The 16,322-nt window shown below is 43.6% G+C and overlaps 1 protein-coding gene across 5 annotated transcripts; it reads left to right on the top strand.

Annotated features, from left to right (window-relative positions):
* Positions 1-66: 66 nt before the first annotated feature.
* Positions 67-16,038, top strand: PRELID3A (PRELI domain containing 3A). Of its 5 annotated transcripts, XM_065629864.1 has the most exons (8): positions 67-220; positions 382-516; positions 1,010-1,085; positions 4,298-4,466; positions 4,881-4,970; positions 5,729-5,799; positions 5,894-5,996; positions 11,655-16,038. In XM_065629864.1, exons 4-8 carry the CDS (start codon positions 4,329-4,331, stop codon positions 11,766-11,768), a joined length of 516 nt encoding a protein of 171 aa, XP_065485936.1. In that variant the 5' UTR covers positions 67-220; positions 382-516; positions 1,010-1,085; positions 4,298-4,328; the 3' UTR covers positions 11,769-16,038. The 5 variants fall into 5 exon arrangements, 4 of the variants coding, with proteins under 4 accessions (XP_065485936.1, XP_065485937.1, XP_065485938.1 ...); XM_065629865.1 differs by lacking the exon at positions 382-516; XM_065629866.1 differs by lacking the exons at positions 67-220; positions 382-516 and adding an exon at positions 679-711.
* Positions 16,039-16,322: the final 284 nt, after the last annotated feature.

Genomic DNA, 16,322 nt, shown 5'->3' with positions numbered 1-16,322 from the left:
TGGTGGCGGCAGAACCTCGCCCAGCCCGGCCCCCTTTCTCTGGCCACGCCCACCGCGGTCACCTCTGCCGGGACGGGGCTGCGGGCGGTGGCCGTTCCGGCGGGGGCGGTGAGGCCAGACCGGCGGCTGTCGCGTTTGCTGAGTCAAGGCGTGTGGGTGGCGCGGCGGGGCCCGGCCGAGGCCGCTAGGAAGGGCGGGATTCCCCGCTGCAGCGGACGGGGTAGGTTACGGGAGGGCGTCGGCGACCGAGCTCGCCTCCTTGCCGCTGCTGGAGGGGACGGGTCTCCCATGGCGTTGCCGTTTTATCCTGCGGGAATGTTCAACAAAGCCTGGTGGAAAATAAGAAACCTTGTGTCCTTTTATTTTTTTTTCTTTATATAGCGCATTTTATATCGAGACGTTCACTATAAAATTGCTTCGTGAATTAAAGGCGTTTGGCAGCATCATTTTGCACGCATCAGGAACAGTGTGGCCAGCAGGACTGGGGAAGTGATCGTCCCCCTGTACTCAGCACTGGTGAGGCCCCACCTCGAGTCCTGTGTTCAGTTTTGGGCCCTTCGCTACAAGACAGACATTGAGGTGCTGGAGTTCAGAGAAGGGGCCTGGAGCACAAGTCTGATGAGGAGCGGCTGAGGGAGCTGGGGCTGTTCAGCCTGGAGAAAAGGAGGCTGAGGGGAGACCTGATCGCTGTCTGCAGCTGCCTGAAAGGAGGTTGTAGCACGGAGGTGTTGGTCTGCCGAGTAGCAAGTTAATAGGACAGGAAGAAATGGCCTCAAGTTGTGCCAGTTCAGATTGGGTATTAGGAAAAAATTTCTTCACAGAAGGGGTTGTCAGGCATTAGAACAGGCTGTGCAGGAAGTGGTGGAGCTGCCATCCCTTGGGTGTTTAAAAGACACATAGACGAGGTTGCTGGGGACATGGTGTAGTGCCAGAGTTAGGTTATGGCTGGACTCTATGATCTTGAGGGTCTCTTCCAACCACAATGATTCTGTGATGATTTCACTCCTAGGCGCAGCAGTGCACGCACTGCACCTGGCTGTGTACTACGCCCACAACCGTTAGCATGTTGAAAGCGAAACTCCAAGGCAAGTAATTCGCGAAGGCTTATTTGCTCAAAGCGGGGGGTGGGGATCGCTTCGTTCCTGGTAACACAGACCTGCTTTTTCCCAGGCTGTGCGTTTCCACAGCGAGCCGAGGCCGAGCAGCCCAGCCCGGTCCCGCAGCCGCCTGGGTCTGCCCGCCGCGCTGCCGGCGGAGCGTGCTGGCCAACGGCGGCGCTGCCGGGGCGGCGGTGCGCATGCGCGGAGCCGCTTCTCCAGGGCCGGGCGGTACCAGGCGGTGACGGAGTGCATGACGTGCATGACGTGCATGACATGCATGACGCAGAGCCGGCCGGGCACGGCCAGTGCCGGCACCCGGAGCCCCGCCCCCGCCGCTGCTCTCGCTCGCCGGCCCGCCCGTGGCTGTCAGACACCGCCGAGCTCGGGTGCCGCTGCCCGCCCGCCTTCCCGCCGGCCCTGAGGAGAGACGGAGAGCGGCCATGAAGATCTGGAGCTCGGAGCACGTGTTCGGGTGAGGGGCGCGGGGGGCAGGGCTGGCGGGCGGCGGGGCCCCCGGGCGCGGCGGCGGTTGAACGGCGGCGCCGCTGCTTCCTTCCCCCGGCCGCGCGGGCGGGCCGCCGCTCCGGCGCCTCGCCGGGCCGTGCGGGGGAAGCCGGGCACTGCCAGGGCGGAAACGGGAAACTCAGCGGGCGCGGTCGGAGGAGGGAGGCTGGCAGGGCGGTGGCTCCCGAGCGGCTGTGCCGGCACGAAGGCTCGCCCGGCGGGCGGGGGCAGGGAGGGTGCACCGGCTTCTGGCGGCGCCGAGGGGTGGGCTGGGGCCGGGCCGCGGCGGTGCGGCAGCGCTCCCGCCGCTGCGGAGCCTGCAGGTTTTCCCTGCGTGCTCGCAGCCGGTGCGGGGATCTCTCCCACCTCCTGCCGCTTTCGGCGGGAAATACCATTCCAACGGCGCTGTGGTGGAGGCGGCCCGGCAGCGGAATCGCTTGATGAAGATGTGGGTATTTAAGGAAAAATAACTTTCACACACTAAAAAAAAAACCAATCCCGAACTACTGACGTACTTGATGAGCTATTCCAAGAGGTATGGACAGAGTGTGTGTCTTACCTTAGCCATCAGATACTCTCACACAGACGCCTTGCAGACAACAGATACATGATATCCGAGTAAGTTTTCTTACCGTTAGTCCTTTCCGGCATTAAATTTATTTTGCACGTGGTTCTGGTCATCCAATTCCACTTTTGTGTAAGAAGGGAACAACAGGCAAAAGTATCAACAGGTATATAACGAGCTATACCAGGGACCTGGTGTGGAGCACACAGGAATTCCAGTGCAACTCTTAAAATGCCACAGATAACTCACCTGCTACAGGTCTCTTGAAAATCCCGAAACTTGAAGAGCATCAGGGGTGACAGTTCTTAAAATATTTACGAAATATCCCAGATATGCAGTTTTGAACTTCTTTAATTACATTAACACAACTGACATAGGTATTAGGTATTCAACCTTAACATTAGTCTGGTATAAGTAAATGGTAGCTTCTAATGTGAAATGGCAAGCAGAGGCTAGCAAAGGCTGCTTGTGTATGACATAACTTCTGAGTTTGAGATGAATACGTGTCACCTGGAAAACACAAAATCGATTTTTATTTGGCATTTTCTCATGAAGATATGTATTGGAACACCCCCATATTATGGTGTAATGTGCGTGGGTGTAGATTGTTCAAAGCAACTGAACTGAACTATCTACAGGGGTAAATAAAATATAGTTCAGGGGTTAATAAAATGTTGTCGTAGCTTGTCAGATCTCTAACCCTTAAAATCCCTCAAGGACACTTAACAGAAATTTGACGTTTTTCAGTTTGTATATCTTCTGTTGATGATGGTGTATAGTTACTGCAGATATCAAGGAATAGTTCTCCAGTTCCCCTTCTGACAGGAATTGAGGGCTCTGTTTTTCCTGCTTGCACTAATAAAGCTGAAAGACCTTTTCTTAGTCTTCTTGTTGGAAAAATAACTTCCTTTTCCAAGCTTCTGTTTGTTCTTGTGGTGGTGTACTGTCTGATTCTCTTCTGTACCAGTCTATTTTAAGATTAAAAGTAGCGTTCTTAGAAATCAAATCCATTTAGGGCCCTAAGTGCAACTCTTACATACAGGTTGGCACCCCTAAGCCTTCTTGAGTTAGATTATCAATAGCTGAATTTTTAAAGGTACCTTTAAAGGTTATAAAGTTTTCATTTGAGATCTGTCGGTTATGCTGAATATAGAAATCATTGCTTAGGGACGGAATTTTCATATTGGATCAAGTCCATGATTTCTCTAGCCCCCTCTTTCAGAAGAAGAAATGCGAAGTCCTACAACATGAGCCATGTGGACTGCCTGGCCTCCAGGAGTGGGGCTGCCTCTGATCTCTGGAGTTTGAGATTATCAAAACTTGTCTCATAAAAACAGTTCTGTATTGAGAAAAGTATCCATAAATGTCATTCATGCTAACAAGTTTCTGGAAGCAGTACTACAGGTACAGACTGCACCTATCATATCATCAGTGAGCTGATACGGTTTCTGAAAATCTGTCTCTTTATTTTGAACTTCCTGATTTTTTTTTTTTAGTTGAATTGGCTTACACTTTGCTTTTTTGCTACAGGAAGAAACAAAAGCTAATGATTTCTTCTTTAGTTTATTTGGTGTGCTTAGAATTATAGAAGAATTTATGTGGACTTCTACAGGTCATCAAGTTCAGCTGCCTTCTCAAAGGAGAGTTAACTTGAATGTTAGGTCACGTTGCTTTTCCAGTTGAGTTCCGAAATGAATCTCAATGATCTTTGTGGACAGCTACCCTGTCATTGAGGGGTTTTTACACAGCTAATTGGAATGTCACTTGCAAAAATTCGTGACTGTTGCCCGTTGCCCTCGTTTCTGTTAGTCTTGGGTTAATAATTCCTTTCTTCACTCTGGAGAAAGGAATATTTTCTTTTTCTGTTTGTGCGTCGATACTGTCTTATTGTCTTTCCACGCATTGTTGTATTCTGAAGGGACTTTTGGAAGCTATGAAGTTACAGCATGTGCCATATTACACAAACTAGATCCCTGATTTACAGGGTGTTTCAGAAAGATGGACCCAATTTCAAAGATATGGTGATTTCAAATTGTGCCCATCTCTTTGAAACACCTTGTGGTGTTGTCTGAATACTTGCAATTAAATACAAAATAGTTGCAAATATTGTCTCCTCTTCTTTTTACAGACACCCCTGGGATACAGTGATCAAAGCTGCTATGAGAAAGTACCCCAACCCAATGAATCCCTGTGTGGTAGGAGTAGATGTCCTCGACAGAAGCCTTGATAACAAGGGGAGGTTGCACAGTCACCGTCTCCTCAGCACAGAGTGGGGATTGCCGAGTATCGTAAAGGCGGTACGCTTTTACAGGCTTAATGGTTTACTAAGGGTGTGATGCAGTTTTATGTCATCATCTGAATTGCAGCTGAATTCAAAGTAAAAGCTGAATTTATAGGAAATATCATCCACAAATATCACATAAGCTGCAATTAGTGTACTTAGTAGTGAGAATACGTTGTAGGCTTTAATATGCTTATAGTGTGTGTATGTCTATACATGCCTTCCTGATTGGTCTGTGTCATGCTATAATGCTGATACAACCTACCAGGATGTAGTCTTCCCACTGATCACAGCGTTGTGGTATTCATTAATAACTTTGTATTTATCTAGGGTCGCTAAGAACTTGACATTTATGTGTTTCTCCCTTTTTAAAAAAATTTTAGTACTTAATTTTTAAAATTTGTAATTTCTTTTATTTCTTCACTTTCAGATTTTAGGAACAAGTAGAACCCTGACTTACATTGCAGAACATTCTGTGGTGGATCCAGTGGAAAAAAAGATGGAGCTTTGCTCAACTAATGTGAGTGGTAGCTAAAGAAATTTCTGGTAATTAGTTCTGGAGATTAGATGTTTTGCTCTTAGATTAGAAATGTGTTTACATCTTTGATCAGGAGGCAGCAATGTCCACATCTTAGCTTTGGTTTTTTTTCCTCCTTCTTTCCACAAATAGGAAACTTAAATACTTAGGAATCAAACATTTGTGATTCTGTTTTTAATGTACAATTATTTCTCAGAATGCCTGTAAAATAGTTTGACTTCTAGATGAATAGCTTGTTCTACATTACACTGCCATTTACAACAGCAGTTTTCATGTGAAATGCCTTTTTTCTCACAATGTAAATGAAGTATTATGCTATATTTTGGTATCCTGGGAACTTGTAACTGTCAGATTTAAAGTGAAGTTGTCTGTAGGAGAGCCCTGTCTCTGTACAGAGGCATTGTCTTTCCTGAGTATTAATTTTCTGTATAGTCCAAATAGTGTTATGGTGGTCTTGGTCTTGAAGAGCCTCTCTGAATCGCATGCCATAAATCAGGGAAAATTAATGGAAAGCTGTGCTTTGTACCGTGAATAGGAACTTTGATATAATTAGATCTAGGATATGAGAAGATGCATCACCTTTTTTAGGTCTTTTTATTGAATGTGTTTCGGGTTTATATTCTGTGTACACTGCTTTGTTTCTGACATTAAATTGAGTGTTCTGCTCTTGAGTAGTGCTCTTGGTAACAAAAAAATGAAAGGTGGGAAGTGAGGATTTCAGCTTTTTTTTTCTTTTTAAGATTACTCTCACAAACTTGGTGTCTGTTGATGAGAGACTGGTTTATACGCCTCATCCTGAAAACCCTGAAAAGTAAGTAAGGATATTTGTGTCCTCCTTTGTGTATAGGAGACGTTATGTTAGTCCAATTCAGTTTAGGTATTAACTTTTCTTTGTTCTCTTCCAGAACTGTGCTAACTCAAGAAGCAATTATTACTGTTAAAGGCATTAGCTTGAGCAGTTATCTGGAAAGCTTAATGGCAAACACAATATCTTCTAATGCCAGAAAGGTACATCTTTATTCTGTTTTCTTTCTTTCTCCCCACCACCTTTCTTTTTGTTGAAATAGTAACTGTCAATCACATGTGCTGAATGCTATATTTAATTTCTCTAAACATTGTGCATGGAGTTTCAACTGATTCCTTTTTTTAGGACCTCAGCAAGTAGAATATAATTTCCCAAAGTGTGAAAAGGTTTCACTACTTCATCTTTGTTTTTCAACTAGAATTGCTCAGCAGAACAAACAAAACTGCTATGTGGATGCTGCAGTTACGTGTAGCAGAAACATATTGTTAATTATTAGTTGATTTTTGGTTTGTTTTGTTGTTTTTGTTTTTCCAAAGCACCTTTTTAAAACACTACCCTCCTATTTCCAGGAGGTAGTGCTAGTAGTGAATATAGCTTCCTTTTCAGACTTCAGAATCTGGATTTAGCAGTCAATGCTAGCATATTTTCTGTGCTGCTTTGTCAGTTGTTCCAGTTCCCTATCCATTATTGAGTTGTCTCCTTGCCTTTGGCTGAAAGTAATGTAGTGTAAGCAGAGGCGCGTTCTTTGAAGAGGTGAAACTATGCTGACTTTTGTAGGTAACACTACACCGACTCCTCTATCTATGTGCTTGCTTTTCCTGCTTGGCTTGCAGCCATGGAGCTGCACTTGAGCACAGGCAGAGCTATGGGAGTGCTTATTCTTGGGCACTTTGTCCTATACTTCTTCAGAGAAGGTGGGAAAGAAATGGAGTTGCTGGAGAAGCACAGGCATCACTGCCAAACAGCAGGGTGAGTGCCCCAGCAATTTGAGTTTGTGCTCTGCGCTGCTGGAGACGTTCAGCGCAGTGGGAATTTGGCCCAGGTAACTCCTGCTATGCCAGAGACCCTGTGTTTTGGCCAGGCCTTGGGCCTTGTGAGAGATGGTGCTTGACCAAGGCAGTGTAAGCCAACTTGAGAGGGAATATTGACCAACTAGATTAGACATGAGGAGGCCTCTTTTTCCTCCCTTCTGTGTGCTTCTCCAAAAATGAGAGGAAAACAGGCTAAAATCAGGGGATGGGGAAGGAGTGATAGGTAATTTCTAGACGCTAAAGAGTAACTTTAGCTGAGTGCACCCTGCATTTGTTTGAAAGTCATAAATGGGATGTATTTCAGTTAAATTAAAATTCCATTCTGATCCATTTTCCATTTAAAAGTCTGTGTGGGGTACGTTTTCTTGAAAGAGAAGTCCAAATCTGGCTCACAACCAAACTTCAGTCTGACTTGGAGGTAGCAAAGCACCAGCTAGTTGGAATGACCAGATCAACTGGGTACACTTAAAAGTGCCGACTGAGTTCCTCTCGTGGTATCTGTCACATTTGCATGTCTCTACTGAGCTTGGAGAAAGAGCGTAAATATTTCTTGGTACCTCTTCAGGTGTTGCCTGTGTGGGAACTCGATTTCTTTTAAAGATTGTTCTTCTGCCATTTTCAAGGAATGCACTGGCTCACAAACTTCTTGCAAATCAAAAAGACCTTCTTGACCTGTGTGTTTCACTGAAGAATCTCTTCAGAGGTTTTGAGCTTGGCAGGAATTTGTATTTGCTGTTACCAGCCCTTTGTTTCCTAGCCAGTAATCTACTCTGCTGTTACGAGTTCTTCTTGCATGCTGTGCTGTGCTTCTGTGCTCTTAGCACCCCTTCTAAACTTCATGAAAGTTGCTGAAGAATGTTTTGTTGTTCTGAAGAAGTAGGAAGTAAGTATTGAGATTTAGCTCTGAGGCAAAGGTGGCAGACGACACATTATTACTTTTAATGACAATGGGAAAATCATTTGCCATATGTTGTAAATCTTTTTTGTGTTACTCCAGGGGTGGGATGCTATTGAGTGGATAATTCAAAATTCTGAAAGCGCTCTAAGCTAGCAGTTCTCCACATCTACAGTTTGTACTAACTAGTGGTAATGCCAGCATTCTTCTTCTTGGTACAGCATTTCAGCTTCCTAGCAAATACGTGCATGGATTGTTGTCATGTGAATTTCATAAATTAACCTGCATGTATGTTTTATATACGTTGCAAACAGGAATGGCAAACATGTTCATTACAGTGCAGTTGTAGAGAGTGGGAGTAGGTCAGATCTGGACTGGGTCAGTTAACCTGTGCTTATGTCATTGCACAATCAACTTGCTGCAGCCATGTCTTGTGCCACGCAGTATTTCTTATGGTTTGAAAGTGGAACAATGACTGCGGATAACTAGGCATGTGGATGAGTCCCTCCACCAAGTGTTCCATCTGCTCCCTAGTTTCTGTCATTTTGGTATGTAAAACTGGTACCTGAAAGAAATTAATAAATTGGTTAGTGACTGGAATTGGCATTATAAAAATGAAAGAGAATTGTATTCTTAGGATATAAAATTGATTTATTGAAACAGGTTACCTAACAAGGGTAATCTTTTGCATAGTGAAATTGTATTTGCTTTTTTTACGCCTGAGGAAAATTGTTGCCCTCCTGTGAGCTTCTGTGGGAATCTGTACAAAGCTTGAAGCTGTCAGAATGCCAAACTGTGTTTTTTGTTGTTCTTGTGGTTATATTCATTTCGGTAGTGACGTGTCCCTTAAGTGACGTTACTATGAAAAAATCTGACTTCAGGGTTGAGAGAACGGTGTGTACTTGCCTCTGTGATACCTCTGTGCAGATTGTTTTCCTTCCACTAGTCAGTGTAGCCTCTGTCATTCCTGTATTGGCTTATGCTTCAACTAATAAGATTCTTTTAAAAAAGAAAAAAAAATCATTATGCTGCTTCTCCTGGTTAAGATTGTACGGGTTTTTAACACTGCTTACTTTGAGATCAGTGTATGCCGTGAGTGTTTGTTTCTACATTCTCATTCCACTAAGCTTTTATGGCTGTTTTTCTGGAAAACGTCAACTACAAAGGCTCAGCATTTATCAGTCACTTAAGCTCTACCAACAAGTCTTCATATGCAGCATTTGGTCTGTCAAACATGTCATACTGCTAACATATGCAATAAAGACTAATATAATATGCATGCTTGGTTATGAATGTGCTTGCTTAATGACTTACTACAGAATCTGTACAATATGAAACTTTATAGACCAATCCTCTGTCAGATTTTTTTTTTGGTAACTGGGTAGTCCTACAGTACTTGGAGGCTTTGCATCTGGTTAAGATTTTATAACTTAATTTCCTATGCAGAATATTGCTGAAATCTTCCTTGCAGATACCACGGGTTTGTTCTTAGCTGCAAAGTATAGCACATAGCGTATGCAGGTCTAAGGAAATGTGCAGACCTGTGTAGTCTCAAAAGCTGAAGGAAATATCTTGGTGCTCCAGTTTAATGTCATGGATTTTTTTTTTCTTTATGTTATCTTATCAACAAATACATCAACTAAAACACTATGACCTGCTTGTTTTGTAGTCAGGGCCTGACAAGAATCTCAGCAGTTTCCTGCTGAGCATTTTCTAGGTCAAAGGTGTTTGACTTTCTAACAAATCTTCTTTGTGCAATTAGACAAATACATCTAAGATGTTCCTGTCTTTACTCAGTTCTCTGTGCCTGTGTCACTGAAGAGAGGACATTTTAACCTGACTTTTAAATATCCAGATGCTTGCTTACTGAAAGACGATTCCCCCTCTCTCCCCCCGCTTTGTTCTTTGCAGAGCATCTACTCCACTAATTCAGGGCTTGTTACAACTTGTTGCCATGCGGTAGCCTACTCCCATCTGTGTGCTTTTATCCGTGCTTTGCTGGCGTTCCCAGGTCTTGCAGAGGATGTAGAGATGGTGGAAGTTATCACCTGCTGAAGCATGGCTGATTTGGTGCTCAAATGAAAGGAACACAGAAGTTAAATCATACTCTTCTAAGGACTTTTTTCAGCAACCGATACTTAAATTGGACAGTTTAAATCATGCTTTCCTGAATATTGCCAGTATTTTTTTAAAGGCATATCATGAACTGAGTTAACTTAAAGATACTAGTTCTTGAGGTAATTCTGGGTAGGGCTGAATCTCCCTTTCTGAGCTCTGGCCAAGGCTTGAACACTTTGTTGTGATATGTGGATGGCTTTTCTCTGTGTAAGGACTGCCAGCCAGTGCAGAGGTTGCATTAGTATTTATGCTGTGAGTCCCCGTAAATATGAAAAACTTGAAGAGAAACAGTCAGCCCTTGGCTGAACTTAGTGAGGGTCTTGAGATGTGTGCTTTTATTCGTAGTAAAACTTAATTTTTCTTTTAAGATGTTACACTGTGCAGCCTAGAACTGGGCTTTTAATATTGTTTCAGAGTAATGTTCCTAAACTCCAAAACCAATTCTTCAGGAATATGTATAGGTTTTGGTTTGACTTTTTTTGTTCGTTTTGAGGTTTTCAAAGCTGTTTATAGAGATTCTTGCTCATGCTTAGTGATTCATAAAGGACAACAGCAGGTTCTGGATTCTTCAAGAGGTTTGGTGGGGTTTTTTGTTTGTTTTTTGTTTTGTTTTGGTTGGTTGGTTTGGTTGTTTTGTTTTTTCCACTTTATTACCTATAATGCATGCAACAAAAATAGTACATCTGAGTTCAGAACACCTCTGTTTGTGTAGGGGTGTTCTCCCTCCCCTCCTCAGTCTCTGCAGAGGACTTGAACACTGGCACTGGCTCTCTTGAAGACTTAGGACTTTTGGGGGCTCAGACCCTTTATCTCCAGAACCCCTGTAGACTTGGCCAGAGCCGCGTGGCTCTCAGTTACTGCTCCCCAGTGTTTGTACTTCTTATTCTTAGTGGGATAATAGAGGTGAATATCTCTTGGCTTCCCTCTATGTGAAGAAAGGCCAGGTGTTTTCCTGGTCTGATCCCATCTGCTGGTTTTGGCAACAGCTGTGATTCTGAGATTGTGGAGCTCTAAAATCTTGCACTTTTGTTTAGTTAAAGTGCTTCTCTTTATTGTCTTGGCTTTATTGTGTGGCTGCTTGCTCATCTTGCGGTCATTGGGGAGCAGCTGCTACAGCAGGGTTTTGACGTGCTTATTTTGTTGGAATCCCCGGTTCTTACTGAAGTATTGGCTGTCAGTGCCTAGCTGTGAGGCACTCCCGTTCTGAGAACTGAACAGAGAAAGACTGTGCCTTGGTATAAAATGTGTGACTGTAGTCTCTCAGTTAAGCCTGGTTTATATGCTGAAAAGTTGCTGTGCACAAATACAGAACTCGCTGTGAATCCCTCTCTGAACTCTTGCTAGAGATCAAATCAATTAGTTGCTACTTCAAAGAGCACTTGGAAGACTTTCTTTATCCTGGATCTTCTCAATAACTGTACCTATGTAACTTGCCTAATGAATCTGAGAACAGTGTATAGACTTTGTCATAAATGCCTTGGTGTTCTTCAGGTGGTGGGAGCAGCAAATAGTAAAACCAGCAATATGCTTATACAAGGGAACCTAACTACTGAATTAGGCTTTTTGCCTAGGTGCGCTGCTGGAAGCTCACACCAATATGGCATTTACTTCTTGCTTATGGGTTAAGCAAATGACTTTGCAGTGAAGTTTCAGTAAGAAGATGCTAAGAAATCACCAATTTAATTTGCTGTCAAACTATGCAGAACACGGAATTAATTTTAAAACAAGTCTCATGTCTGACAGAGGAAAAAACTATAGAAACATGAACAGTGGTGGTGTATCTGTTCCGATTCTAAATTCCAGTATTTTCCTGGCAGGGTCGGGATGCCCTGGAGTGGGTGATCAGCAAACTAAACACAGAATTGGAGGAGCTGAAGTCAACACGTGAGGGCATGAAACCAGCCATGGCAGCAGCGTCAACAGAAAAATAAAACCAAAAATACCAAGTAACTGGCAGAAAAGTTTTATTCTGCAGACTGCATTGAAGATCTCCCTTCCAAGGCTGATCTGCATAGATTTTATATATTCATACGAATATTGCATCAGCGGAAAAGTAACCTCATCTATCATCTCCGCAGCAGCTCCTGTTGCCTACTGAAGATTAAATTGACCTCCTGCAGATGCTCTTTTCATTTAAACAATTTATTTTTAACACTGGAAACAAAACAGCACATTTAAAACTGCCTAAATGTGCCTTTTATAACAGAGAGAGTATGTTATATTTTCACCATCTTGTTTTTTCGTACTCAAAACTTGAAAAGAATGCATGTGTGGTATTAAGAATTTTCCACGTGATTATTTGCTCTGTGAAGGGCTGATAGGTACTAGAGCACTGAATTTTGTCTGTTTTGTAATCTGATAGTGTTTTATAACCATTTAAAGGGAATTGTCAGGGTCAGAACGTGATACTGTAGAATTAGAAATCTATCTAGAGGAGGAGCCTGAAAAGATAAAACTTGTGTGGTACTAATTTTTCTTATGTTGTTTAAATGTGCTGCCTGAACATGACACACAGATGTTTTTACCTCTTAAATGTTTATATCCAAACAAAGTTTCTATGGATGTTAATAGCCTAATTTTTTGTGTGTGTGGGGAGAAGGGTATATTAATAATTTATTTTCATATTAACGTGCCCTAGTTCCTTCCCTCCCTATGAGGAGAGGAGTAATGATTCCTGGAAGGTGCTGGAAAATACTTCTCTTATTTATCTCTAAGAAATGTGCTTGTAGGCTACTTGAATGAAGAGACTGTGCTGTTACACTGGTCCTTGCTCTTCACATCAAGTCTCAACTGAGGAACAGGCTGATGCAATAACCAGAAGAGTTGAAAAAGCAGGAAATTTGAAATCGAAAGGGTACAGTTCCATGAACGCGTACTTTTCATGCCCTGAACGGAGAAAACAATAATACAAGAAAAACAAATGGACTCACCTTTTTGAGTGCTTTCTACTAACTACTGACTACCAGTGTAACTGAATTTTATCAGCACTTTTCCACATCGGTACAAAACGGTTTTAGGATCATTTTTAGTGCTTCTCATTATCTAGAAAAAATACTCCAGTAACTGCAGAAATTGTTTCCTATGAAACATGCAGAATTATGTATTGGTAATAATCTTAGCCTTGTCTGATGTTCACAACATTTTCATACTTGGTCCAGGTGTAGTACATGTTTCTTAGACAGCCCTCTATTAGGGCATTTTAACTTATTTTTGGATGTGCACACAAAGTGAAATTAATGTTGTAAGGATGTTTACTTGTTCAAGTGGCAAGCTTGTGTTTAGGAAGCTGTTAAAGAGCATGAGTAACTTCTAGAAAACTAGAAGAATAAAATCTTGGTCACTGTTTTGATCTGGTAATTTTGAAGTGTCTATAGCTTAAGGAAAATTTGAGCGTTTTTATTCTGGTTAGTTTGAAAGTGAACATTAATTTGGGTGTAACTATCAGTAAATTACATGATCCTAATGAATAAACTTAATTTAAAAATATGTATATTAGTCAAAAGCAATTAAATGTGTAGCTAATAATTACTTTGCTCTTTTTATATGGACCTAAGGCCTTTCTTGTTTTGAAACAGAAACTTAGAGCTCAAAGTCTGATAGAGGCTCCTTTCCAGAAGATACGCTGGGTAGCTTTGATGTGGGTCAGTTGTGCTTCTCAGAGGAGTGATGCTGCTTCCTGGATAAAGAATACAGAAGATGTTCCAGCTCCTGCTGGGAAGGGGAGTGCAGCTATGGCAGAGCTCTGCGAAGGAAAGGAAGAGATGAGTAAGTGTGTGGTGCATGTGGAAACCTGTGCTACAGCGTTTCCATACATGCCTGCTGGAGATGATGAAAGCATAGCTGTCGGACGGGGTAGAAATGTCTTTGGAGAGGCTCATGTGTTGCTTCGTTTTGAAAAAAGAATTGTCTAAAGGTACTTCTTGCATCAGATTTGAAATCATTGCTTAGTGTTGCCTTGCGTGTAGCACCTTCCAGCACTAGCTGGTGTCCCAGAAGAGTCACCAGAGGCTCCTACATTCTGTCCAGGGCCGAACTCCCCTGCCATACCTTAGGGTCTGTACCAGTTATGCATCAGTTTTCTGGATTACTTTATTTGCACTTTGTTTCCTTCTTCCAGAAACTAATCCTTACCTGCTTGTGTTGCAGTATCTCCTTTCAGTTTCATTCCCCGCTGTAGGTTTTGGGCTGCTTGCTCTCCATGTTTCACGCTGCTTAGGAAGCAGAGAGCTAGATACTTCGTTTGCCAGTCTCTTTGACGCTCTACGTGCCATGGATCAGCACCTTGCCTGCTTGTGCTTTGTCCTCTTCTGCTGTTCTCTAGGCTAAATGGCAGTGGGGAGGCTTTGGCTAAGAAAAAGAGTAATTCTTTTTGTTTTAAAAGGAAGAAATTCCCGAGGCCGGTTCCGTTACCCAGCCGCCTGCCTCTGCTGCTGGACAGTGCTGCTGTTTCTCACCTTGTCTTTGGGGTAGGTGACACTCCTGCACCTCTGGGTTGATCGATCTCCCTGTGGTTGCTCATCTCGCCAGTGCGTACAAAGGACCTTGCAGGCCGTGGTCACACTGGGAGCGGGTAGGCTCCGGTGTTTAGCAGATAAACGGATTCTTAATTTCCCGTAAGCTTTCCTGGACACTTCCGCTCTCCTGCTTTCTGCTCATCTTGTTTGCACATGGGGCTCCCACCTTTCTTCTCCCTTGACCATGTGAGTCTTCTCCATGGGATCTGTAGCTGTATGTTCAGCCCTGCTATGCATGACACTGGTCTTGAAGCACTCCATTTCCCACTCCGGTTCTGTCACTGTTATAGACGAGTTGACCTTTTGGGCAAAAAGCCCCAACCCATGTTTGAAATTGCTTATCTTGGTTTTGTATCCCAGTCCTTCCCTAGGGAAACCCCCTCATCTTTTCTTTATTTACTGGAAATGGCTCAAAAATATTTCTGAAGTCAGTTTTATGTCACACGCACTGTCTGAGATCTCTGTCAGAGGCAGCCAGCCACGTGCGAGGGAAAGTGCTGGGCTGTTGCGAGGGGCAGCTTTTTGGACTGGTGCAGAAACAGCCAGGTACGTAGGACAAAAAAAAGTTTATAAAGCAGAAATAGTGTTAAGTCTAGAGGCATTAACTTGGCAGGATGTTGACCGAGCAGAAGCAAGCTCAGCACTTGTAACCGTGCTGATCGATGCGTAGCAGTTCCATTTTGAATAAGAATTCCGCACTTTGAGAGTTGAAAATAGAATGAAAATTGAGTTTGGTGTGTTGATGGAGGGCGGTTGTTTGCTGCTGTTGTTCAATCCACTGAGGCTTGCAGTTCAGTGTTTCTCGGCCATTACGCTGCAATTCGAGGGAAACAGAGTAGAGGAGGGTGTGCGTGTGGGGAGGTGGTTTGGTTTTAAGAACTGATTGCCAGCACATCAGGGCTCCAGGCCGGTTAGATGTGTGGTTGCTCACCCTGCCCAGTAACAACAGCTGCGTCACACATGCCTGCTGTGGACTGGTGAAGCTGGGGAGAGCTGGTTTCTGACTGCGGGGGGAACAGAGAGGGAAGCTGGCAGCGCTGGCTCCCAGAGCTTGGCAAGCTGGGCACGTGAGCTCTTGGCCCTGCAGGATTTTAAGATGTTGATGGTACCTGACTTGAGGTAAGCACAGGTTTCTGCTTGATGTTTATTTTTCATGCTAGCGCAGAACAGGCTCATGTTAGCAACAAAAGGCGTTAAAGCAGTATGATCAAATGGTCATGTGGGTCATTGGTTTTGTGTAGGCTATCCTTTTTTTTCTGTTTTTTTTTTCTGACTTGCCCTTGTGCCAGTGTGAGTCCTCCATGCTCCCCTGTACTTCTTACTTCTTTTCTCCCACCAGGTCAGCAGGCGCAATGGGAGAAAGGTTGTATTTGTTGGGAAAACAGGCAATCCTAGCAAAAGTTGCAGTATTCTTGAAAGACCTGCTTAACAGAAGTAAAGGCACAGAACTGCAGCACTTAGCATGTATCAGGAACTAATGTATAGCACGTATCAGGCATTGATGTATGTGATGATGTAATAAAGTAGCACTAAGATCACCAGTGACATTCCTTGATGTGACACTTTTCATTTAAATCTTCAGGTGGAGCAGTGGGTAACAACTATTCTTGCATCATCCTAGATTGTAAGCTGTGAAGGGCAGGACTCTGTGAAGCGTCTATGTACACTACGGTGCTGTCTTAAATAAATGCCATCCTCAGGTTAAAAAAACACTCCCGGGTGTAACTCCTGTCGTATAAAATGGGCTGTGGGTTTTCAGAGACGGCTGCAGAAAAATGCATGTTAGTCTGTTCTGTGTGAGCAGCAGGTCCCAGTACCAGGCTCCCTGGAGTTTGCTGTCAGCCGAGCATCATGCTGGTCAAAAACTCCGCAGGGATCCTCTGTGCCTCAGCTGGAACCTCCCTTTGGGTCTAGCAGCTGCATCATTTTGCAGTAAAACAGGGAAGAGTCATCTGAAATGATTAGCTTTGA

Source organism: Caloenas nicobarica, chromosome 2 (assembly GCF_036013445.1).
Source record: "Caloenas nicobarica isolate bCalNic1 chromosome 2, bCalNic1.hap1, whole genome shotgun sequence".
NCBI lineage: Eukaryota > Metazoa > Chordata > Aves > Columbiformes > Columbidae > Caloenas > Caloenas nicobarica.
The sequence above is the reverse complement of the archived record's forward strand: the minus strand, read 5'-3'. Positions and strand labels throughout refer to the sequence as shown.